Source organism: Trichomonas vaginalis, chromosome I (assembly GCF_026262505.1).
Source record: "Trichomonas vaginalis G3 chromosome I, whole genome shotgun sequence".
Lineage (NCBI taxonomy): Eukaryota > Parabasalia > Trichomonadida > Trichomonadidae > Trichomonas > Trichomonas vaginalis.
In genome coordinates, this window is record NC_067203.1 from 11,359,458 (window position 1) to 11,380,983 (window position 21,526).

The 21,526-nt window shown below is 32.4% G+C and overlaps 10 protein-coding genes, 1 non-coding gene and 1 pseudogene across 12 annotated transcripts, besides 5 other annotated features; 5 read left to right on the forward strand and 7 right to left on the reverse strand.

Moving 5' to 3' along the window:
• Positions 1-1,738: 1,738 nt before the first annotated feature.
• On the reverse strand, positions 1,739-3,869 carry TVAGG3_0968750 (ATP binding; the record flags this gene model as incomplete). Its single annotated transcript, XM_001328525.1, has 1 exon — positions 1,779-3,869. One exon carries the CDS (start codon positions 3,867-3,869, stop codon positions 1,779-1,781), a length of 2,091 nt encoding a protein of 696 aa, XP_001328560.1.
• Positions 3,870-3,966: 97 nt separating this feature from the next.
• TVAGG3_0968760 (uncharacterized protein) lies at positions 3,967-5,151 on the reverse strand (the record flags this gene model as incomplete). Its single annotated transcript, XM_001328524.1, has 1 exon — positions 4,077-5,144. The coding sequence occupies one exon, from the start codon at positions 5,142-5,144 to the stop codon at positions 4,077-4,079; it is 1,068 nt and encodes a 355-aa protein (XP_001328559.1).
• Positions 5,152-5,404: 253 nt separating this feature from the next.
• Positions 5,405-5,484, reverse strand: TVAGG3_0968770. Its single transcript has one exon. It is a non-coding gene; the product is annotated as a tRNA-Leu (tRNA).
• Positions 5,485-5,693: 209 nt separating this feature from the next.
• On the reverse strand, positions 5,694-7,559 carry TVAGG3_0968780 (ankyrin repeat and SOCS box-containing protein 4 family; the record flags this gene model as incomplete). The annotated part of the gene is made up of 1 exon (XM_001328523.1): positions 5,694-7,559. The coding sequence occupies one exon, from the start codon at positions 7,557-7,559 to the stop codon at positions 5,694-5,696; it is 1,866 nt and encodes a 621-aa protein (XP_001328558.1).
• A 206-nt stretch (positions 7,560-7,765) lies between these two features.
• On the forward strand, positions 7,766-9,290 carry TVAGG3_0968790 (pectin lyase-like family; the record flags this gene model as incomplete). Its single annotated transcript, XM_001328522.1, has 1 exon — positions 7,766-9,172. One exon carries the CDS (start codon positions 7,766-7,768, stop codon positions 9,170-9,172), a length of 1,407 nt encoding a protein of 468 aa, XP_001328557.1.
• A 1,929-nt stretch (positions 9,291-11,219) lies between these two features.
• Positions 11,220-12,168: a mobile genetic element.
• A 975-nt stretch (positions 12,169-13,143) lies between these two features.
• On the reverse strand, positions 13,144-13,506 carry TVAGG3_0968810 (uncharacterized protein; the record flags this gene model as incomplete). The annotated part of the gene is made up of 1 exon (XM_001328521.1): positions 13,144-13,506. The coding sequence occupies one exon, from the start codon at positions 13,504-13,506 to the stop codon at positions 13,144-13,146; it is 363 nt and encodes a 120-aa protein (XP_001328556.1).
• A 710-nt stretch (positions 13,507-14,216) lies between these two features.
• Positions 14,217-14,685, forward strand: TVAGG3_0968820 (DDE endonuclease family; the record flags this gene model as incomplete). The annotated part of the gene is made up of 1 exon (XM_001328520.2): positions 14,217-14,685. A coding segment is annotated over one exon (469 nt), but the record flags the coding sequence as incomplete, so codon positions are not given.
• Positions 14,686-15,107: 422 nt separating this feature from the next.
• On the forward strand, positions 15,108-15,761 carry TVAGG3_0968830 (DDE endonuclease family; the record flags this gene model as incomplete). The annotated part of the gene is made up of 1 exon (XM_001328519.2): positions 15,108-15,761. One exon carries the CDS (start codon positions 15,108-15,110, stop codon positions 15,759-15,761), a length of 654 nt encoding a protein of 217 aa, XP_001328554.2.
• A 145-nt stretch (positions 15,762-15,906) lies between these two features.
• TVAGG3_0968840 lies at positions 15,907-16,238 on the reverse strand (annotated as a pseudogene). Its single transcript has one exon. A coding segment is annotated over exon 1 (332 nt).
• A 1,689-nt stretch (positions 16,239-17,927) lies between these two features.
• On the forward strand, positions 17,928-19,100 carry TVAGG3_0968850 (SLEI family protein family; the record flags this gene model as incomplete). Its single annotated transcript, XM_051253623.1, has 1 exon — positions 17,928-19,100. The coding sequence occupies one exon, from the start codon at positions 17,928-17,930 to the stop codon at positions 19,098-19,100; it is 1,173 nt and encodes a 390-aa protein (XP_051079197.1).
• A 207-nt stretch (positions 19,101-19,307) lies between these two features.
• On the reverse strand, positions 19,308-19,898 carry TVAGG3_0968860 (DDE endonuclease family; the record flags this gene model as incomplete). The annotated part of the gene is made up of 1 exon (XM_001290491.2): positions 19,308-19,898. The coding sequence occupies one exon, from the start codon at positions 19,896-19,898 to the stop codon at positions 19,308-19,310; it is 591 nt and encodes a 196-aa protein (XP_001290492.2).
• Positions 19,899-20,245: 347 nt separating this feature from the next.
• Positions 20,246-20,491, forward strand: TVAGG3_0968870 (transposase-related family; the record flags this gene model as incomplete). Its single annotated transcript, XM_001290490.1, has 1 exon — positions 20,246-20,491. One exon carries the CDS (start codon positions 20,246-20,248, stop codon positions 20,489-20,491), a length of 246 nt encoding a protein of 81 aa, XP_001290491.1.
• A 209-nt stretch (positions 20,492-20,700) lies between these two features.
• Positions 20,701-20,733: a mobile genetic element.
• Positions 20,734-21,014: 281 nt separating this feature from the next.
• Positions 21,015-21,079: a mobile genetic element.
• A 159-nt stretch (positions 21,080-21,238) lies between these two features.
• Positions 21,239-21,329: a mobile genetic element.
• Positions 21,330-21,488: 159 nt separating this feature from the next.
• Positions 21,489-21,526: part of a mobile genetic element that runs on past the window's edge.

The window sequence follows — 21,526 nt, forward strand, 5'->3', positions numbered from 1 at the left end:
CGTTTGTTTGAAGTGGAAATTCTTTGATTTCTCCTCGCTGGAATTCATAATATTTATCATTATCTAATACAACAGTTGTTCCGTTTTCTTTGATCCCTTCTAATTTCCATCTTCTTAAAAAATGAGAATCATCTTTAACACATGTTGATTGTAAAATATAAGATATTGGCTTTAATTTATATCCATTTAGATCGGCTTTTATCCATGAATTAGGGGACTTACAAATCCAGAAATTCACATCACTTCTATAAGAATTAATATTAGATAAACTACCGTTATGACATCCTGAAACTGTGAATTTCATTTCAATTTCACTAGAAATTTCTTTAAATAAAGATACACATACATGTATTGAATTATTTGATATTGCAAATTGATTTTTAATTAATGGTTTTTCAAATGATGAAATAGATTGATTTGATATTGCAAATTGATTTTTAATTAATGGTTTTTCAAATGATGAAATCGAATTATTTGATATTGCAAATTGATTTTTAATTAATGGTTTCTCATAAGACGAAATAATTTGTTTGGAAATTTCAATCTTTTCTCGTAGATTTGAATGATAATTCTTTAGTGTTTCGTTGTATATTGATAGAAGAACTGATTCGAATGAATGTTCAATGGAAAAGTTGTAGATTTCATCATAAATTTCTTTTGAACAAAATGATAGTTTGATATATCTAAATAAATCAAATAATGAATTGTTTTTCTTGCAGATTTCTAAAAGTAATAAAGATAATTTATCTTCATTTTCTATTTTTAATTTTGTCGATTTCAATATTTTTTCACAAAATTCATAGTCGTTTTTCGAGAAATTTTCTATGATATCATTGTCATTCAAACAATATAAGTGTGATGATATGAATTCAATGCATTCGTTTTCTGTTCGAGAATCATTTTCTAAAACTGAAATTTCATACTTCTGAAAAACGTTTTCGTTTGTAATAGATTTATCTAATTTAACATGTTCGATATACAACTGTATGAAGAGTTGATTTCCAAAGCGTCGTCCAATTTCGAATATATCATGATAATGGTCTTCATCTTCTTGAAATTCAAGTTTTCATGTTTCAATAAACTTTAAAAGTATGTCAATCGAATCTTCACACTTTAGATCTAGACGTACTTCCAACGATTTTATTGTTTTATCAATAATGCATTTTTCTTCAATTAAATCTGAAAAACAAACTGCCGAGGACTTCATTGTTTTGATTATTCTACCATTGATATTGATATTCAATTGACCACATTCCTTAAGAATGCTAACTCGCTTTAAACCGTCACAAAATTTCCTGATTTGAACCATGAAAGTGAACTGAAAAAAATTGTAAAAAAGCCACTATAATTTTGGCACTTTCTACGGGCTTTGAAACAAATTTTCAAAATCTCAACAAATATTACTGGAGCTGGAAGCCAATATATATTATAAAGAAAAAGGATTACTATTCACTCTCAAGAATATAGCCAAAATTTGTAAAAAGAGTAAATTCCTTTTCTTTCGTAAAGTCTCTTATTCAAATTTTTGACAGATTTTCACTCGATATTGAGACAGAAAAACGATAGTGATACTTTACGCAAGAAAATCTGTTTATATTTATATAAACTCCTCTTGTTAATGCAGCAAATTTATTATTATTGAAACGTTATAGATAGAAATATAGTATTGGATAGAATATATCTTTTATACATTGTTAGGTTATAAAAAATCTATGATTTGATTATTTTTCTCGTTTTTATTAAAACCAAACACACAAAATATACAATTATATAATAACTTATTTTGATACTTTGACATTATTCAAAACTAGATCCTTCTCAAAAGAAGGTTCTTTGATATCTAATACATGATACAATGAGTTTTTGATGGAATTAAACTCATTAACAATAACATTAACTTTCATTGCAACAACATACCATTTCAATGTTGGATTTTCATATAAAGACAGCTTTGTTTGTAATCTCTTTCTTTCTTCCAACCAAATTTCTGTATCTGATATTATTGCCAACAACAATCTGATATCTTTTCTTGATGGTCTTCTTTTTCGTGATGACGAAGACCAATTTTCTTTAATAAACAATTTAATCTTATCAAATGATTTATATGCATTATCAATAACTGTTTCGAGACTATTTTTGTTTTCATATCTACACATTACAGATGAAATTGCATCTCTAAACATATTCAATCTCACTTTAAGAACATCATATTCATATTTCTTTTGTTTCATCATCCATTTCTCTGTTGTATTTATAACTGTTTCCATATTGTTGTACTCGCGTTCTGTACATATTTCTTTCATTGTTTCTTTGTCTTTCATCGCAATTTTTGAGGTAGAAATTAATGTTTCTAATTCATCAACCATTTTTGAAATTTCTTCGGTCTCGAAGACATATTTGTATATGGATTGCTGCTGGTTAATGAAGTATTCTTTCCATTTATGTGGATCTTTCTTAGTTGAATTTTTAAGACGATACAAACCGTCGGAATTTTTGACAAATTCACTTTTTTCACTAATTAAACCTTCAGCCATGATTCTTGATGATCCATGAGGGAATATTTGAGCATCCGAGAGTACGTACATGTACTGGCCAACATTATTGATGTTGTCAACCTGTTTTCCACTTGAATTTACAAATTTAATTTTATCATATAAATCAATTGATGAATGATTCAAGGAAAACGTTGTTTTATAGCTACTACTCATTGTTGCTCCGTAATATGTTGCTCCTGTGCAAATTGCTTCTTCGGAATTCAATGAAAAAGAAAGTTTGTTGACTTTGAACGCATTTCTAGCAATATTTTGAATAGAAGGTACTCTTGAGCTACCACCAATCATGTGTACAATATCTACACGAGGACATTTGATAATCATCTTCTTGATTTTTTCTAATATCGGATATAATTCGGAATTGAATTCAATCCTTGAAATATTATATCCAAAAGGTGGTGTAGTTTCTATAAATCCTATTGCTTCTTCATTTGTCGTTAATCTATGCTTTATTTTCGTTGATTCTTGCATAATTTTTTCTTTATCAGAATCTGTGATTTCTTTTGATGGATAAATCTTCATTAACATATTATAGATAATAACATCAATGTCTCTTCCTCCTAATTGGTTGTTATAGTCATAATAAATTTCTTTTGAAATTATTTCTTTTTTGCCAGCAAATTCTGTAATTGTGATCTGCGTATTCGTTTCTCCTATATCCAAAAATGCTACTCGAAGTGGCAGAGTTGATTTAGAAATTTTATTATGATGGGAGTAAGCAAAAGCAAAAGATAATGCTTGGCTTTGATCAATTATATGGGATGTATAATTAAGCATATGTGAAATGCTTTGTATCGAATTTCTTTCTTGGGAAATCATAAATTTCGGAACTGCGAAATATGTAACTTCTTCTTCTATCTGAGGATCATGTGCTAGTAATGTATGATTAATTCTATCTAATGCATGATATAATAATACTTCAGGAAGAATTCCGTTGTAAGTTAGTCGATAATTTCCAATTACAGAGAGAGTAGGATATATATTACGTGCAAATAAACTTTTGAAATATTCTTTTGATGGAATTTTTGCTAAAAATGTTGAGAAAAAGCGGATAGTTTTATTTGGATATTTCAACGCTTTACTTTCCGAATTAAAATAGTAGTCGTAATTTCTAAAGTTTGTTTCATTGATAAGTTTAATTGTATTACCTGTTTTTGGCACAATTGTTAAGATTTCTCTAAAATATCTATTATTTAGATCATCAGAAAGAACCATTAATGGTTTTCCTGGATTGATATAACCTACTCTAAGCTTTTCCGCTCCTACATCAATTCCTAGAATTGCTGACGAGACTAGAAAAAAGTATAAAAAAAGCATTATGAAGATTCAGAAATTTATTTTTGAGAAAAAAATCCGAAATATTATTGAAAGTGTTATTCAAGTAAAATGATTGTATTTATCTGAATCTGACATGGTGACACTTTTTTGATCGGATGAGAATTCGGATTTCATTACTCATTTGATTGCTATTTATAAAAATCTTAGGAAAAAACAAAATTACAAAATGAATTAGAATATTTATTCTCAATTCTCTGATTCTGAATAATAATATTCTTCTTCTTCGCCCGTTTCATAACCACTAAATGAATGTAATTCATCTGAATCTTGTCTATCATCTGATTGTGCATTACTTAAAGACTCACGAAGTTGTGGATTAATTTGAACAACATCGCTGGTAGAAGCAGTTTGTTCAACAAATATTTCTACTCTTTCTTCATTAGAATCTGCTTCAATATAATCAGCTGTTTCTGGGTTAGCTTCAACTAAAATTTCAACTTCTGTCATATCACTCTGGCTACGATATGGTGGTTCTGAGATAATAGAATATTCTGACTCTAATCTGTATTTCTCTGGGCATGTTGACTTTGGATAAAGTCTATAATGTGGAATATCTTCTTCAATATCCATTGTCTTTGTAATCGAAGCAACAGAATCATCAGTAAATGTTCCTTCTTTAGCACGTATCTTAGCCTGAATTCTGGCTTCTCTTTCTGCCAAAATTCCTTGCTGAATTTCGTTGAAGAATGGATCATCCATAACATCTCCGAAATCGATTGTATTTGTTGTAACCATAAGTTCTTGGGTTTGAGAGAGAGTTTGTGTTGAATGAACAGTATCAACGATTGTTGACTCTGGTTCTTGTGTAAAAACAGCAAATTCATCATCAGAATCATGCTTAAGGAATCTCTTCTGTGTTATTCTCGTTTCAACCCATCCAGGTTCAAGTTCTTCAAAAACTTGTAAAGCTTTTGCAGAATATTTCTTATGTGAGCGGGTGCTACGTTCGGATTTAGTGTCAGTGCTGTTTTGATGTGGTAATTTAATTTCAACGCTATTCTTTTTATTATTATAATTGTAATCATCAGTTACGGTTTGAGTATTGATTGCAGTAAGATCATTTGTTTGATATGGAATCATTGAAACTTCTGTGAATGTATCCGTTATTGTATTTGTATGATGATGCTTATGAGGAAGGTAGTTTCCGTTCTCATCAAGAGCCCTTGGCTTCTTTACACGAATATGAACTTTTTGTACCTCACCATCTTGGGTCACTTTCTTTACGCGACGCCGAATTTTGCCACTTTCACTCATTAAAAGCCGTTATGAAGGGAGTTAGTACGATAGTATAAAAATATGAGGGAATCAAAATAACGTTAAGCAAGCTTATGGTGAACTTGGAAGATTTTAAATGATCAATACTCATAATTCTTAATTTTTGAATCAAATAAAATTATGAAACTCACAAGATTCGTTCAAAATCACTAAAAATATGAAAAACAAAATATATTTGAGTAGTAATTTATATAGAATCAAAGCATTAATTTTTTGATGATTAAAAAAATATTAAAAAATGGTCACTCTGGGGTTCGAACCCAGGCCCTCGCGGACCAGTGCCTTAAACTGGCGCCTTAGACCACTCGGCCAAATGACCTTGACATTTTTCTATAAATTTATATATATAAAATAACTATAATATCATTTCTTTATAAAGATTTATTTTGTCGATTTATTTTCTTTATAATCCACAAGTACAAGTAAATTATAATCGACAAAAGATATAAAATTATCTTCATACATATATAAACATTTTATTTTATGTAACATCAAAACTATCGATGTGGTACATAAAAATGGCATTGTTTACTTTTTATTTCTAATGAAATTCATCTTCGATAATATCAAAAAAAGAAGTATATTATGCATGAACACTATTTTTTGCGCCATATGAAATAAGAAGTTTGGCTGTTTCTGTATAATTACGATCTTCTGCAAGACGAAGAGGTGTGAATCCATTATTATTTTTTTCATTGATATTGGCACCATGTGTAATAAGATATTCTGCCGTTTCCTTGCTTTTTTTAATGTTGCAAGATGAAGAGCAGTAAATCCATTCCCATCTTTTTCGTTGATATTTGCATTGTGTAAAATAAGAAGTTCAGCTATTTCGTTATTATTTTCTATTGCAATATGGAGAGCTGTTTTTCCATATTTATCTTTTTCATTGATATTTGCACCATGTAAAATGAGAAGTTCTGTTGTTTCTTTACTATTTCGTGCTGCAATATGAAGAGCGGTGAATCCATAAATATTTCTTTCATTGATATTTGCACCGTGTAAAATAAGAAGTTCAGCTATTTCTTTGCAATTATTATCCATTGCAAGATGAAGAGCGGTTTTTCCATTCCCATCTTTTTCGTTGATATTTGCATTGTGTAAAATAAGAAGTTCAGTTATTTCGTTATTATTTTCTATTGCAATATGTAGAGCTGTTTTTCCATATTTATCTTTTTCATTGATATTTGCACCATGTATAATAAGAAGTTCTGCGGTTTCTTTGCATTTATTTTCTATTGCAATATGAAGAGCTGTTTTTCCATTTTTATCTTTTTCATTGATATTTGCACCATGTGCAATAAGAAGTTCAGCTAATTCTAGATTATTATTTTCTGCTACAATATGAAGAGCGGTGAATCCATATTTATCTTTTTCATTGATATTTGCCCCATGCGAAATAAGAAATTCAACCATGTCTTTACTATTACTATCTGCTGCAATATGAAGAGCTGTTTTTCCATTTGCATCTTTTTCATTGATTTTTGCACCTTGTGAAAGGAGGTATTCGCAAAAGGATGGGATTTCAAACATCGTTGAGTAAACAAAGACTATGTTAATATCATTAGTTTGATCAAAATAAACTAAAAATGATTCAAGATTATTACTCTTTCCACAAAAATTCAAATCTATCTCCATATTGTATTCATTCATCAAGAATGTAACAAAATCAATGTTGTGTGAAATGATTGCATACTTCATGCACATTTTATTAGGTTTTTGATATTTTAAACACTCACTCATGATCTCTTGATTTCCACCTAAAAATGAAAATTCTAGGCATTCTTCAGTTATTTTTAAGTTAAATCTGGTTCTTAAAAACTTGAAACAATCAACTGCTCCGTGGTAACAACATAATTCAAGTAATGAATAATCTTTGAAAAAACATGGATATAATTCGCTTTTAAGTCTTTGATTTTTATCAAACCCTTCCAATTCTGTGAATGAAATGAATCTCTCTAAATCATTATTCATAATTGCTCTGTAAATTGTATTTTCTGTCAGAACATCGAGATTTTCTATGTTATTATTTTCGAATTCATAAAACTTAGTTAACTTAATGCCATATTCTTTATAAAACAGGAAATTTGAAATATCTATAACATTGTTGACCTCTTTTATATGGTAATCATCAGAAATGAGTTTGGCAAGAGATAAATATTCCTTTGTATAGCGATTATTAAACGGAATAATATTTATAATGTCTCTTATAATGTTTACAGGGAGATATTTCCTTGAATCAATCAATTCTGTTTTGATCATTTTGTAAATCTTGTTTAAATCTTCTTCATTTTCTGCTTTTAGCTGGTACAAAGCATTAAATGAATCGATGAAGTATTTATACTTACTTCGTAATTCGCTATATTTATCTTGATGAATGTCTTTATCTGACATGAAAAAAAATTCAAAAAAAGGCAAAAAAATGATCAATAGTCTCCTACATATTTTGTTATAGGATTTGTATTTAAATATTACTGGATTGCTGTTATAAATAATTTTTTTATTAAACAATCTCCTTTCGAAAGATATATAATCTTTTCATTCATCACTTTCTCATCTCATATCCTGATTTTAATCCCTTTCGCCTCGATTCAAAATTTATGTTGAATTTCTTACTTTGTTTTGGACAAAGTAAAAATTTAACATTTTATACTTCAATAAATGCTTCGCAAAATGCAAAGTGTTCTATTGATAATCCTTGTTCATATAAATCTGTTATTCTTAAAGCAAAACAATATGATCATGTTATTTTTAATGATACATATATATTACAAAACGTCGACCTATTAGAATTTCAGTTCACTATCAATACTCTGATAGAAAATAGTGTCAAAGTCTCGGGTTCAGACCAAATTACAATCATAAATGGTACATTTCTGAAGCCAAAAACGGATTACTTCGTCATTGCACGTGAAGGATGCAAATTGTTTTATTTTGCCAACTTTGAATTTACTGGATTTAAACATCCAGTAATGGTAGTTAACGGAGTAGAGTTTGCGAACATGAAAAACGTCACATTTAAGAAGAACATGCTTGACAATAACTTTTGCATTGCTCTTTGGACGGTTTCCTACTTAAATATTTCAAATGTTAAATTTTCCGAAAATGCAGTCAATTACACAGCAGTTTTATTCATATCAACTGCCGTAATCATGGGAGACAACTTCATTTTCGAGAGAAACTACGGCGAACATCTTGGCCATGATTGTTTACTTCGATTATTGAATGGATACCTCCTTGTTGATAACATAATAATACGTGACAACAGTGCTAATGATGCCCCTCTAACATATCTCGATTGCAGAACCGGTGTTTTATTTTCAAATCTCACTTTAGAAAGAAATTATCATCCAGAACTGTTTTTATGCGATGGAAAGTGTAATTTCAGTTTCATTGATTGTAAAATACAAGGAAACAGAGGTGTTATATTAGAAACTACAGGTGAAGCTTATGCAGAACTCGTTAATACTTCATTGATAAATAATTTTTCGCCGGATGAGCCGTTATTCTATTTACCTAATGGAACATTTGGTTTCGAAAATGATTCGATGATTATTGGTAACCATGGAAAGAGCTTTATTGATATGCCGGATGAAAAATCCCAAATTTATATTATAAATTCGACATTTGAGTCAAATAGCTGGGATAGTTATGCGTTTGGATGTGGGTATAATGGGAATATTACAATAAGAAATACTTCTGTTCATTCAGATTTTTCAAAATTTTCAACTTTTAATGTTGAAACAGGATTAATTGATTTAGATAATTTTACATCCATATATAACTATAATTCCCTAGTTAATATAACTTCTGGTAATCTTACAGTTTTAAATTCAAATTTCACCGATGAAAAAGAAATTGAATTGTTCTTTACCGAAAATGTTACTTATGTTGGTATAAACAATACCTTCGCAGGTATATTTTATCAAGAAGAATCACATATTTCTAAAAATATGACAAATATTCTTCAGGAACAAAAAGATTCGCCAATATCAACAGAGTTGTAATACATTTGATATATTTTGTGTCTTCTTCCATATAATTATGTTTGTTTTGTTAAATTTATTTTCCAAAATTTTCATATTTTGCTTTGTATTGTTGTTATATTAGATAAATTGTTTTTTGTTATGTTATTTAAATGAATCATGAGTTTGATGCATAAATTTGGCTGTTTTGAAAATTCTCGATATCGTTGAAATAAGATTATGTAAAATCAAATGTCAACACATATAATATGCTGGTGTGGTATCATTAAACATGTTTGTTCTTCAAATCTGATTGAAATATAATTATGCCAAATCAAAAATACACTTTTTTAAATCTTAATATATATGATTGTTTACTTGATCTGGTTTGTAGATCAGGTAATATATTCACATAGATAAATGCAAATTGCACAACTTAATATTTTCCTCAAAATTTCTCTTCAGGTTCATACCTAAATAAGCTCTTTTTTTGAAAATTCAATTTTTTTCAAAAATGTATGAATTCAAAAGTTCAGATTATATCTAGTCATTTTCCAACATTAATTTTGTGTTTTAGTTTTTGAGATATTCATTTTATTATACGTATTATTCAGAAAATTAAAAGAATTTGTGAGGGAAAACGGAGGAGATAATAAATATGTAAAGATGGATGAATAGACAATTTGAAAAAAAAAATAATTTTGAAGTTGTGTTTATCTCTTTATGTGATGCATATTTTCACGATCTGACAGCAGAAATCGAATCAGCGGAGCCAGAAGAATCAGATTACATGTGGAAAATAGGTTTTGAACGCTTAGATAGGGCTAAAATGAGACTTTATGAGATGTGTTGTATAATTATAGTTTTTGCGATAATGTGTCATGAGATCAGAATATGAAGAGAGTAAATATGTATTATTGTCACAGGTTTATATGTGGGGATAGCTCGATAGAGTCTCTAAAAGAGATTAGTACGTGAGTAAGGCGATTTAATAAACAAAAGAAAGAAATAATTAAATTTTTTTTAACTTCGAAAAGATTGTATGAAAGTGTCTTTGATTGTAAGATACATTTAGATCGACAAGAGTGTATTGTGCACTCTTGTCGGTCAAACTTCCGCATTCAAGTTATGAATGCGGAAGATTGTCTCATTCTGGGAGACATGCAGTGACAATGTCTCCCGGAATGAGACATGCAGACCGACAAGAGTGCACAATACACTCTTGTCGGTCGAAGTTTTGCAATCGCGTTGTGATTGCAAAAGATTGTGCTATTCCTGCATATTTTCTACGAGCCTGCTTCATAAAATTGAATCCTTCTATCCAAATTAAATGCGATTTCGCTAATCTTTCATCTAAAATAAATAATCAGAAGCATATTGCAAGTTAACTTGAACCGGCATATTCCTCCTATCCTGTCTTTCAGTTCTTTCTATCAGCCATGGTTCACAAGGAGGAGAGCTTTGCGCACAATCAGACATAAGATTGCGGCAGAGGAACCGGGAAGAGAGCAGCTTGAAGCGGTAAGATGTCCGAATGCTGTCTTCCAGGTGTATCTGTCAGGCAAAGTTCACAAGGAGGAGAGCTTTGCGCACAATCAAACAGAAGATTGCGGCAGAGGAACCGGGAAGAGAGCAGCTTGAAGCGGTAAGCTGTTTTCAAGTCTTTAGTTAACAAACTTTAACAAAAGACATCTAAAAAATTTGAAATAATTGCAAAATAATGCCGTCAGGTAATGCGCACCTAAGGGAGGTGTTTTGCGGGAGCTGGGGGTATCTTGGTGAGTACTCAGGAGGCCAAGAAGGGCACCCCAACCGACATTTTGCTGACGCATTGTGTAAGCAACCATTCTGATAACCGCTCAAACCGTCGGGACAAAATAATTTATGAAATTATAAGTCATCTTTCTAATACATATTTTTGGAAGGGCGTAAGATACGCCAACTTAAATATATTATTAAATATGAGAAAATCGCTCAACAAAAAAACAATTCTTTCAAAAAGTTTAAAATTTATCTTTCTAATACATATTTTTGGAAGGGCGTAAGATACGCCAACTTAAATATATTATTAAATATGAGAAAATCGCTCGAGAAAGGGACAGACTAGCCCATTGTCACTTTTTAATTTAGCAAATGAACGCTTATGGAGTGGAGTTTTTGGGTAAATCTGATTTGCTTATAAATGAAATAAAATCAAAAGAAACCATATTGGCATTATATTATGCAAAAATAAATGATCTTACTTAGTACTTTTAAAGTTAATTTCAGAAAAAATTGACACAATGGTATCCGGCACATACAAGTGGTGTACAACCAAAATAAGTTAGTTTAAACATATATTGCTATATCTCATGATCTTACTTAGTACTTTTAAAGTTAATTTCAGAAAAATTTGACACAATGGTATCCGGCACATACAAGTGGTGTACAACCAAAATATAAGTTAGTTTAAACATATATTGCTATATCTCATGATCTTACTTAGTACTTTTAAAGTTAATTTCAGAAAAAATTTGACACAATGGTATCCGGCACATACAAGTGGTGTACAACCAAATCTTCGACTCGATGAACTTGTCATCGAGTTATATTCCAGTGTTGTTCCTTCATTCCTGATTAAGTTGCAAATTAAAGGTCTGGATTCAGAGAGAAGTGTTAAAGTTATCAAAAAAGTCACAAGAGATTTCGAAGAAATGACACAATTTAAAAAAGTCGAATGCATCAGTATGCTTGAAGCTGTTCAGAAAGGTCTGAAAAATGATACACTTGATCCCAACATTGTTTACTCAACATTAAAAATATTATTGCAAAGAAAACATTTGATTTAATAAACATTTAATTTATTATAATTAATTTTTTATTACAGTATAGTAAAAAATGCTATAAATAAATTATTATATTTTATTAAAATGTGACTTTTAATAGTAAGTGAATAAAATAAATCAGGAATTGGGAAAGAAATAAGGTTAATTAAAAATAATGAAAATTACAAGTTTAAGGTTAATGAAAAGTGACAATGGGCGAGTTTGTCCCCACTCAAATCGCTCACAAAAAAACAATTCTTTTCAAAAAGTTTGACATTGATCTTCTAATACATTCCTATGGAAGGAGTTTACATTCACAAAATAAAAAACCAGTTCAAAATCTTATTACTCCTTGAATTAAAATCATTTAATTTCAAATCCATTCCAAATCCTTAAATCTGTATTAAAATTATTTGCCAACAACCAACACAATACAAATTACATTTCCATATATCTTCTTGTCCATTTTAATTTTTTATCTCATTTTATTTAATTTTATTAAAGCATATAGACATCGAGATCCTTTACACATAGTTATATAAAAGTCAAATACATAATAAATTCTTAATTCTAGAGATATCTCAAAATCTCAATTTTTTAATTTAAAATACTTTTCATTTTTCACAGTACGATCACAACAAACAAGCCATTTACTAACACATATAAGAAAAATATCAAATTACAAAACAACTTTCAATATCATTCGCATCAAATTCTATTTTTTCATAATTATCAACTACATGTTATTATATAATATATGTCGGCGCATATTCCACTCTATACAAGTGTCAGACACACTCACACAAAGCTTGAGATTCATACCTCTATCAGTAGGACTTCTCAAATCAGGAACACATATGTTTCACTATCGCACATCTGTGTAGGATCTAATTAACCCTTTGGACTGGTACTTCAAAATTTGATAATTTGATAATTTCATGCGATATCATCATTTGCCTTTAAAACAACTGTGCGTTAAACTAGACACGTTTCTCTATCATAATGCAAAATATCAAAGTTTGGGAGACTCCCAAAGTGTCTGAAACTGATCATAAGGGTGAAAAACCGTTTTCCAGAAGTTGGGAACGTAGGGTAAAGTTAAATGAAGGAACCAATAATGCTTTACATGTTACAACGTGATAGCTTTATATAGTGATACTATATTTGATATTGTAATACATACTTATTCAACACTTAGATCTATGCCATTTAAGATTCTCTTTTCAGAATCGCGTAATGTAATATTTTTAGATGTGGCTCTATAATGGACCAATTTTCGGTAAACCACTTTAGGAGAACTCGATTGTCTCTTGAAGCATCACGATCCAATTTTAAGTGTGGCTCTCTTTGGTGTTCGCAAATAACCTGTGCAATACTCTTAAGTTCACTATGCGTAATTCCTGATCCAAATCGTTTTTGAATCTCAATCCATGCTATGCATCTTTCTGAATCAAAATTTGCAAGCCTTTTTCTTACCCTTGCTGCCTCTGTTCCATCACCTCGCTTTGTTTTCTTGCGTCTATGCTCATCATCTGAGCTAGAATAATCATCATAGTACTTCCGCCGTCGCATTTTTATAATTCCTCTCTATTTGCCATTTTCCTCTCAAATTCAAAATGATTCAAATGACAGATAGTATTAAGGATGTCAATTTGGAAGAAAAGTGAGAAAAATCCTAAAATGCTAAAAATGAATTTTCCAAACGTATTTTTTTATCTCATTTTTTTGATTTTGAAAAAAATTTGGAGAGAAGAACTCTTCGTTTTTGAATTTTATCACGATGGTTTTAAAGTATATTAGACACATGTATTGGTATTACTATTTTTGTATATTTTGAGAGAAAATCCCTAAAAAGTGAGAAAATCTAAGACGGTTTGAGAAAATATACCGTACCTTGAATAACCGGCGAACCATTCAATTGGTCATAGACCAATTTGAGATACCCTTTTCAGAGGAATCTAAAATGTTGTTTATATGGTTATTTATATATTATTTAATCATTTTCTTAAATAAAAATCATAAGTTCTCAATTTTTCTTCATAACGATTCTTATACCGTAGGTTGAATAGCCCGAGACCAATTTCAAAGGTCGTGTACCAATAAAAATTTTTGAATCAATTTACACAACGTGCCCATTTTACTCACTCAATATTTGAAAAAATAATTCAATTTTGAGAAGAATGGTCCTCTGCGTTTTGAGTGAGTGACGAAAAAAAATCTCAGAAAAATTGAATGAGTTTTTATGGCCATGAACCAAATTTGTGAAGTTCCCGTTTAAAAAAATGCAACCAAGAACACGAATTCCCGAGTTTGCAGAATTAGAAAACTATAAAAATCTTGGGCTATTGACCCAGATGCAACTCGATTTACTCTATCGAAGAGTAAATGGCGAGTCTTATCAACAAATACGGAATGTTTACTCAATTTCAAAGACGACAGTAGCACGCGCAATCATGCGCACTGCTACTTGTCGTTCATGGACAAAAGGTCAGTCAGGGGGTGGTATGACCCTTTTGTCACTACCAGATGAAATGCAGTTCAAAAAACTTGTTCAAGAGATGGCAGACGACTTGAACTGTATTACAACATCAATGGCCATTGCTGTCTGTACGGAATTACAAAATAGGAGATTAAAATTTGCGGCGCGGGTACTAATCGCTGCAAGATGCCCGCATCTTCTAGCGAAGCTCGATGATTACTGCCCATCGCCATCCCGTGGCTGGCTTAATCATATCGCCACAAGATTGTCAATTCGGATTGTGAGCTCCCAAACTATTGATATGCTCCGACGCTCTACCTGTGACGCAAACCATATTCGCCAATTTTTCCTCTCCAAGCATAGATACTTTGCCCGCAGGAAGAAGTTTATTGCGAATATGGACGAGACAATGCTCTATTCCAAACGTCGCTATAAAGTTCTTACTGCTGGCCGGAATCGCCCAGTTCGCGCTGAAAAGTCTCAGCTTCCACATCTTACAGGGGTCTGTACCATCTTTGCAGATGGTACAACTATGAAGCCAATGGTGATACTTCCACAAAAGAAGACCCTTGATGCGGAATTGGAAGATCTGGACGCCTTTTTTGTTCGCTCCGAGAGTGGATGGATGAACAAATACCTTTTTATGGTATACTGTATCATGTTCATCTGCAAAGTACAGGAGAAAAGGTCTCAAATGAATGTGTTTGATGCCCAGGTACCTTTTCTCCTAATTGTAGATGGTCATCCATCCAGGCTCTCTTTCTTGGCCGTTCGCCTCTTGAGCGCCTTCAATATCGAGCTTCTTGTTCTCCCAGGCCATACATCTCATATCTTACAACCTCTTGATGTTGGGATTTTTTCTCCCTTGAAGGCCCAATTCAAGAAGTTGTTTGATATGGCGACTATCCGGTACGATCAGCAAGGGCATATGGTGATCAATTATGTATGGAACGCCAGAGAACTGCGCTATATCATGGTTCGCAGCTTCCTTGATGCATGTAGTGTGTCTTGCACAGCTACAAACATCGAAAATGCTTTTAAAGCAACAGGAATCTATCCATTGGATATGAACAAACCTCTTGCTTCCAGATACATTGTAGCAAATGGAGTTCCTCCTGCAAGGCCCAATTTTGTCAACGACAAAGTCCTTACAGATCCAAATGTGATGATGCAAGTCTTCCAAATGGAATATGGACGCCCCATGCAGCAACAGGATTGGTATTTCAATCTGTTTGTGGCTATGCAATCTGTGTTGGCCTGGAATGGAGCATATGGCCAGGTTCTTAGTCGTGAGTTACATCTCCTTTATCCTACTGCAGGTGGATTTCAAAAAATCCAATTAAAATGATATAAAGCTGAGGAGCTCCAGGGTGAAGAGGAATTGATGAAGAAAAGAAGCAGCTGATAATGGAGTGAGGAAGCATCTTGATGAAGAGAGGAAGCACCTTGATCAAGAGAGGAAGTACTTTGAAGAAGAGAGGAAGCACTTTGATTTAGAGAGGAAGCTGCATGATGTAGTGAGGAAGCTGCATGATGAAGATAGGAAGCACTTTGTTGAAGAGAGGAAGCATCTTGATGAAGAGAGGAAGCACCTTGATCAAGAGAGGAAGCATCTTGATCAAGAGAGGAAGCATCTTGATCAAGAGAGGAAGCTGCATGATGGAGTGAGGAAGCATCTTGATGAAGAGAGGAAGTACTTTGAAGAAGAGAGGAATCACTTTGTTGAAGAGAGAAAGCATCTTGATGAAGAGAGGAAGCACTTGATGAAGAGAGGAAGCATCTTGATCAAGAGAGGAAGCACCTTGATGAAGAGAGGAAGCTGCATGATGGATGCATGATGGAGTGAGGAAGCATCTTGATGAAGAGAGGAAGCGTAAGAACCGATAACATTTACAAAATATTAAATTTATTTTGTAAATTTTCCAAAAGCCTTAGTACCAATGTAATATAAATGCTCCAAAAATACCATCCCTTCTTCCAAAAGCGTAAGAACCGATAACATTTACAAAATATTAAATTTATTTTGTAAATTTTCCAAAAGCCTTAGTACCAATGTAATATAAATGCTCCAAAAATACCATCCCTTCTTCCAAAAGCGTAAGAACCGATAACATTTACAAAATATTAAATTTATTTTGTAAATTTTCCAAAAGCCTTAGTACCAATGTAATATAAATGCTCCAAAAATACCATCCCTCCTTCCAAAAGCGTAAGAACCGATAACATTTACAAAATATTAAATTTATTTTGTAAATTTTCCAAAAGCCTTAGTACCAATATAATATAAATGCACTAAAAACCCAACTGCCAATAGCATGTATTCAAAAAATGCAATTCAATACAAATTTGATTGCATTTTTTGAGATGGAAGTGTATCTGAATTCACAATTGTAATCCACGAATACACTTCCATCTCATTGATAAGAGGCTAATGTTTTTCTCATTAATAAGGCGCTGTTGGCCTCTATCCATAGCCGAAGTGATATTAACGTATGTTAACGTACAAAGTAAAAACATGTTTTTTTCTTTTTAAAATCATTTAGTAAGTAATAATATTTAGCACTCATAGTAAAAACATTAAAATTTATAAGAATCGTTATGAAGAAAAATTGAGAACTTATGATTTTTATTTAAGAAAATGATTAAATAATATATAAATAACCATATAAACAACATTTTAGATTCCTCTGAAAAGGGTATCTCAAATTGGTCTATGACCAATTGAATGGTTCGCCGGTTATTCAAGGTACGGTAAATTTTAATGTTTTTACTATGAGTGCTAAATATTATTACTTACTAAATGATTTTAAAAAGAAAAAAACATGTTTTTACTTTGTACGTTAACATACGTTAATATCACTTCGGCTATGGATAGAGGCCAACAGCGCCTTATTAATGAGAAAAACATTAGCCTCTTATCAATGAGATGGAAGTGTATTCGTGGATTACAATTGTGAATTCAGATACACTTCCATCTCAAAAAATGCAATCAAATTTGTATTGAATTGCATTTTTTGAATACATGCTATTGGCAGTTGGGTTTTTAGTGCATTTATATTATATTGGTACTAAGGCTTTTGGAAAATTTACAAAATAAATTTAATATTTTGTAAATGTTATCGGTTCTTACGCTTTTGGAAGGAGGGATGGTATTTTTGGAGCATTTATATTACATTGGTACTAAGGCTTTTGGAAAATTTACAAAATAAATTTAATATTTTGTAAATGTTATCGGTTCTTACGCTTTTGGAAGAAGGGATGGTATTTTTGGAGCATTTATATTACATTGGTACTAAGGCTTTTGGAAAATTTACAAAATAAATTTAATATTTTGTAAATGTTATCGGTTCTTACGCTTTTGGAAGAAGGGATGGTATTTTTGGAGCATTTATATTACATTGGTACTAAGGCTTTTGGAAAATTTACAAAATAAATTTAATATTTTGTAAATGTTATCGGTTCTTACGCTTCCTCTCTTCATCAAGATGCTTCCTCACTCCATCATGCATCCATCATGCAGCTTCCTCTCTTCATCAAGGTGCTTCCTCTCTTGATCAAGATGCTTCCTCTCTTCATCAAGATGCTTCCTCTCTTCATCAAGATGCTTTCTCTCTTCAACAAAGTGATTCCTCTCTTCTTCAAAGTACTTCCTCTCTTCATCAAGATGCTTCCTCACTCCATCATGCAGCTTCCTCTCTTGATCAAGATGCTTCCTCTCTTCAACAAAGTGATTCCTCTCTTCTTCAAAGTACTTCCTCTCTTGATCAAGATGCTTCCTCACTCCATCATGCAGCTTCCTCTCTTCTTCAAAGTGCTTCCTCTCTTCATCAAGATGCTTCCTCTCTTGATCAAGGTGCTTCCTCTCTTGATCAAGGTGCTTCCTCTCTTGATCAAGATGCTTCCTCTCTTCAACAAAGTGATTCCTCTCTTCTTCAAAGTACTTCCTCTCTTGATCAAGATGCTTCCTCACTCCATCATGCAGCTTCCTCTCTTCTTCAAAGTGCTTCCTCTCTTGATCAAGGTGCTTCCTCTCTTCATCAAGATGCTTCCTCTCTTCAACAAAGTACTTCCTCTCTTCATCAAGATGCTTCCTCTCTTGATCAAGGTGCTTCCTCTCTTGATCAAGATGCTTCCTCTCTTCAACAAAGTGCTTCCTCTCTTCTTCAAAGTACTTCCTCTCTTGATCAAGATGCTTCCTCACTCCATCATGCAGCTTCCTCTCTTCTTCAAAGTGCTTCCTCTCTTGATCAAGGTGCTTCCTCTCTTCATCAAGATGCTTCCTCTCTTCAACAAAGTACTTCCTCTCTTGATCAAGGTGCTTCCTCTCTTCATCAAGATGCTTCCTCACTCCATCAAGATGCTTCCTCTCTTCAACAAAGTGATTCCTCTCTTCTTCAAAGTACTTCCTCTCTTGATCAAGATGCTTCCTCTCTTCTTCAAAGTACTTCCTCTCTTGATCAAGATGCTTCCTCTCTTCAACAAAGTGCTTCCTCTCTTCATCATGCAGCTTCCTCTCTTCAACAAAGTGCTTCCTCTCTTCTTCAAAGTACTTCCTCTCTTGATCAAGATGCTTCCTCTCTTGATCAAGGTGCTTCCTCTCTTCATCAAGATGCTTCCTCTCTTCAACAAAGTGCTTCCTATCTTCATCATGCAGCTTCCTCACTACATCATGCAGCTTCCTCTCTAAATCAAAGTGCTTCCTCTCTTCTTCAAAGTACTTCCTCTCTTGATCAAGGTGCTTCCTCTCTTCATCAAGATGCTTCCTCACTCCATTATTCAGCTGCTTCTTTTCTTCATCAATTCCTCTTCACCCTGGAGCTCCTCAGCTTTATATCATTTTAATTGGATTTTTTGAAATCCACCTGCAGTAGGATAAAGGAGATGTAACTCACGACTAAGAACCTGGCCATATGCTCCATTCCAGGCCAACACAGATTGCATAGCCAAACAGATTGAAATACCAATCCTGTTGCTGCATGGGGCGTCCATATTCCATTTGGAAGACTTGCATCATCACATTTGGATCTGTAAGGACTTTGTCGTTGACAAAATTGGGCCTTGCAGGAGGAACTCCATTTGCTACAATGTATCTGGAAGCAAGAGGTTTGTTCATATCCATTGGATAGATTCCTGTTGCTTTAAAAGCATTTTCGATGTTTGTAGCTGTGCAAGACACACTACATGCATCAAGGAAGCTGCGAACCATGATATAGCGCAGTTCTCTGGCGTTCCATACATAATTGATCACCATATGCCCTTGCTGATCGTACCGGATAGTCGCCATATCAAACAACTTCTTGAATTGGGCCTTCAAGGGAGAAAAAATCCCAACATCAAGAGGTTGTAAGATATGAGATGTATGGCCTGGGAGAACAAGAAGCTCGATATTGAAGGCGCTCAAGAGGCGAACGGCCAAGAAAGAGAGCCTGGATGGATGACCATCTACAATTAGGAGAAAAGGTACCTGGGCATCAAACACATTCATTTGAGACCTTTTCTCCTATCATAAGACAAATTACGGAAAGTGAACTCAAACAAAAAGTGACACAATGCATTTGCCAACCAAATAACTTTACAAAGCAAAAACTTAAATTACTTGTCAAGCTTACTATTCTTATTTTAACAATTAAAAAATTAAATTTTATTTTTTATTTAAAAAAATCATCTTATATCATCTGATATATATATATAACAGCATTAATATTTCAATGATTCACAAATCAACTTTTTCATTATTTTAAATAATTATAGAATATATACCGACTTTTTGTACATAAATATTTTTAGATTCAATAATGATTTACGGTTTTTTTCAAAACTTATAATTTTCAAATGAGTGGTAGAATCTTCGATTTAATTGATTTAGAATGGTTAAATCAAGCTAATCAACAAATTCAAAGCGGTATTAACGTCGAAACCGTTCTCCAAAATGTCCCTTTAACAGATGGAAGAATTCTTCCCACAATATCACATAAAACTTTTAAAAACGCTCTTAATTTCAATCAAATTGAAATTCCAAAATTACGTACAGGTCCAAAACCAAAAGATCCACCACAAGGGATCAAATTCAAAATTTAATCGAAAATTATAACGCAACACCACATAACAGTTACCAAAAAATCCAGAAATACATACCTGGTTTACACCAAACAAATTTTATGATATCAGCGAAAAATATGATACCACCAAAGAACCCCTTTGGAAAGTTGATGGAGAAATTAAGGATTTGAGGATTTCTCTTCAACATTTCCGCGAGAGGAGAGCCAATCAAAGAAATTAATTCGGTAATATTTTAAAATCGAAAATAAAATCTAATTTTTAACACAAATTAACAATATCGATTACATCTTCTTACTAAGCTCAGTCAGATTAATAAGAATAAACACTTACTTTTTAAAACATTTACATATTTTTTTTCTTCGTTACAGAGATACGCAAGTTGCAGAAGAAGCAGCAACTGTAGTACAGTAATTTGACACTCCGAAATCGAACATTAGTGACTTTGAGTAGATTTTGAATTTAATATAGATCTTGATTTTTAATAACCATCATAGCAAGAGCTAGTTGGTGAATGGTATCCGCGAATTTCGGCTTGAAAGTTGGGAAACTTTGTCTGAATGTTAAACTATTCGGACAAAGTTTCCCGCTGTTTGCGAAGGAATTGTTGGCTATGATGTACTGATTCATGATCAGTGCATCATAGCCAACAATTCCTTATACAAAGTTCAAAAACTTGGGTGCAATCAGAACTGATTGCACCCAAGTTTTTGAACTTTCTCGAGGGAATGAAAGGGTAAGAGGTATACATTATGAATATATACCTCTTACCCTTCCATTCCCTCTCTGACAGCGGGAAACTTTGTCTGAATGTTAAACTATTCAGACAAAGTTTCCCGCTGTTTGCGAAGGAATTGTTGGCTATGATGTACTGATTCATGATCAGTGCATCATAGCCAACAATTCCTTATACAAAGTTCAAAAACTTGGGTGCAATCAGAACTGATTGCACCCAAGTTTTTGAACTTTCTCGAGGGAATGGAAGGGTAAGAGGTATACATTATGAATATATACCTCTTACCCTTCCATTCCCTCTCTGACAGCGGGAAACTTTGT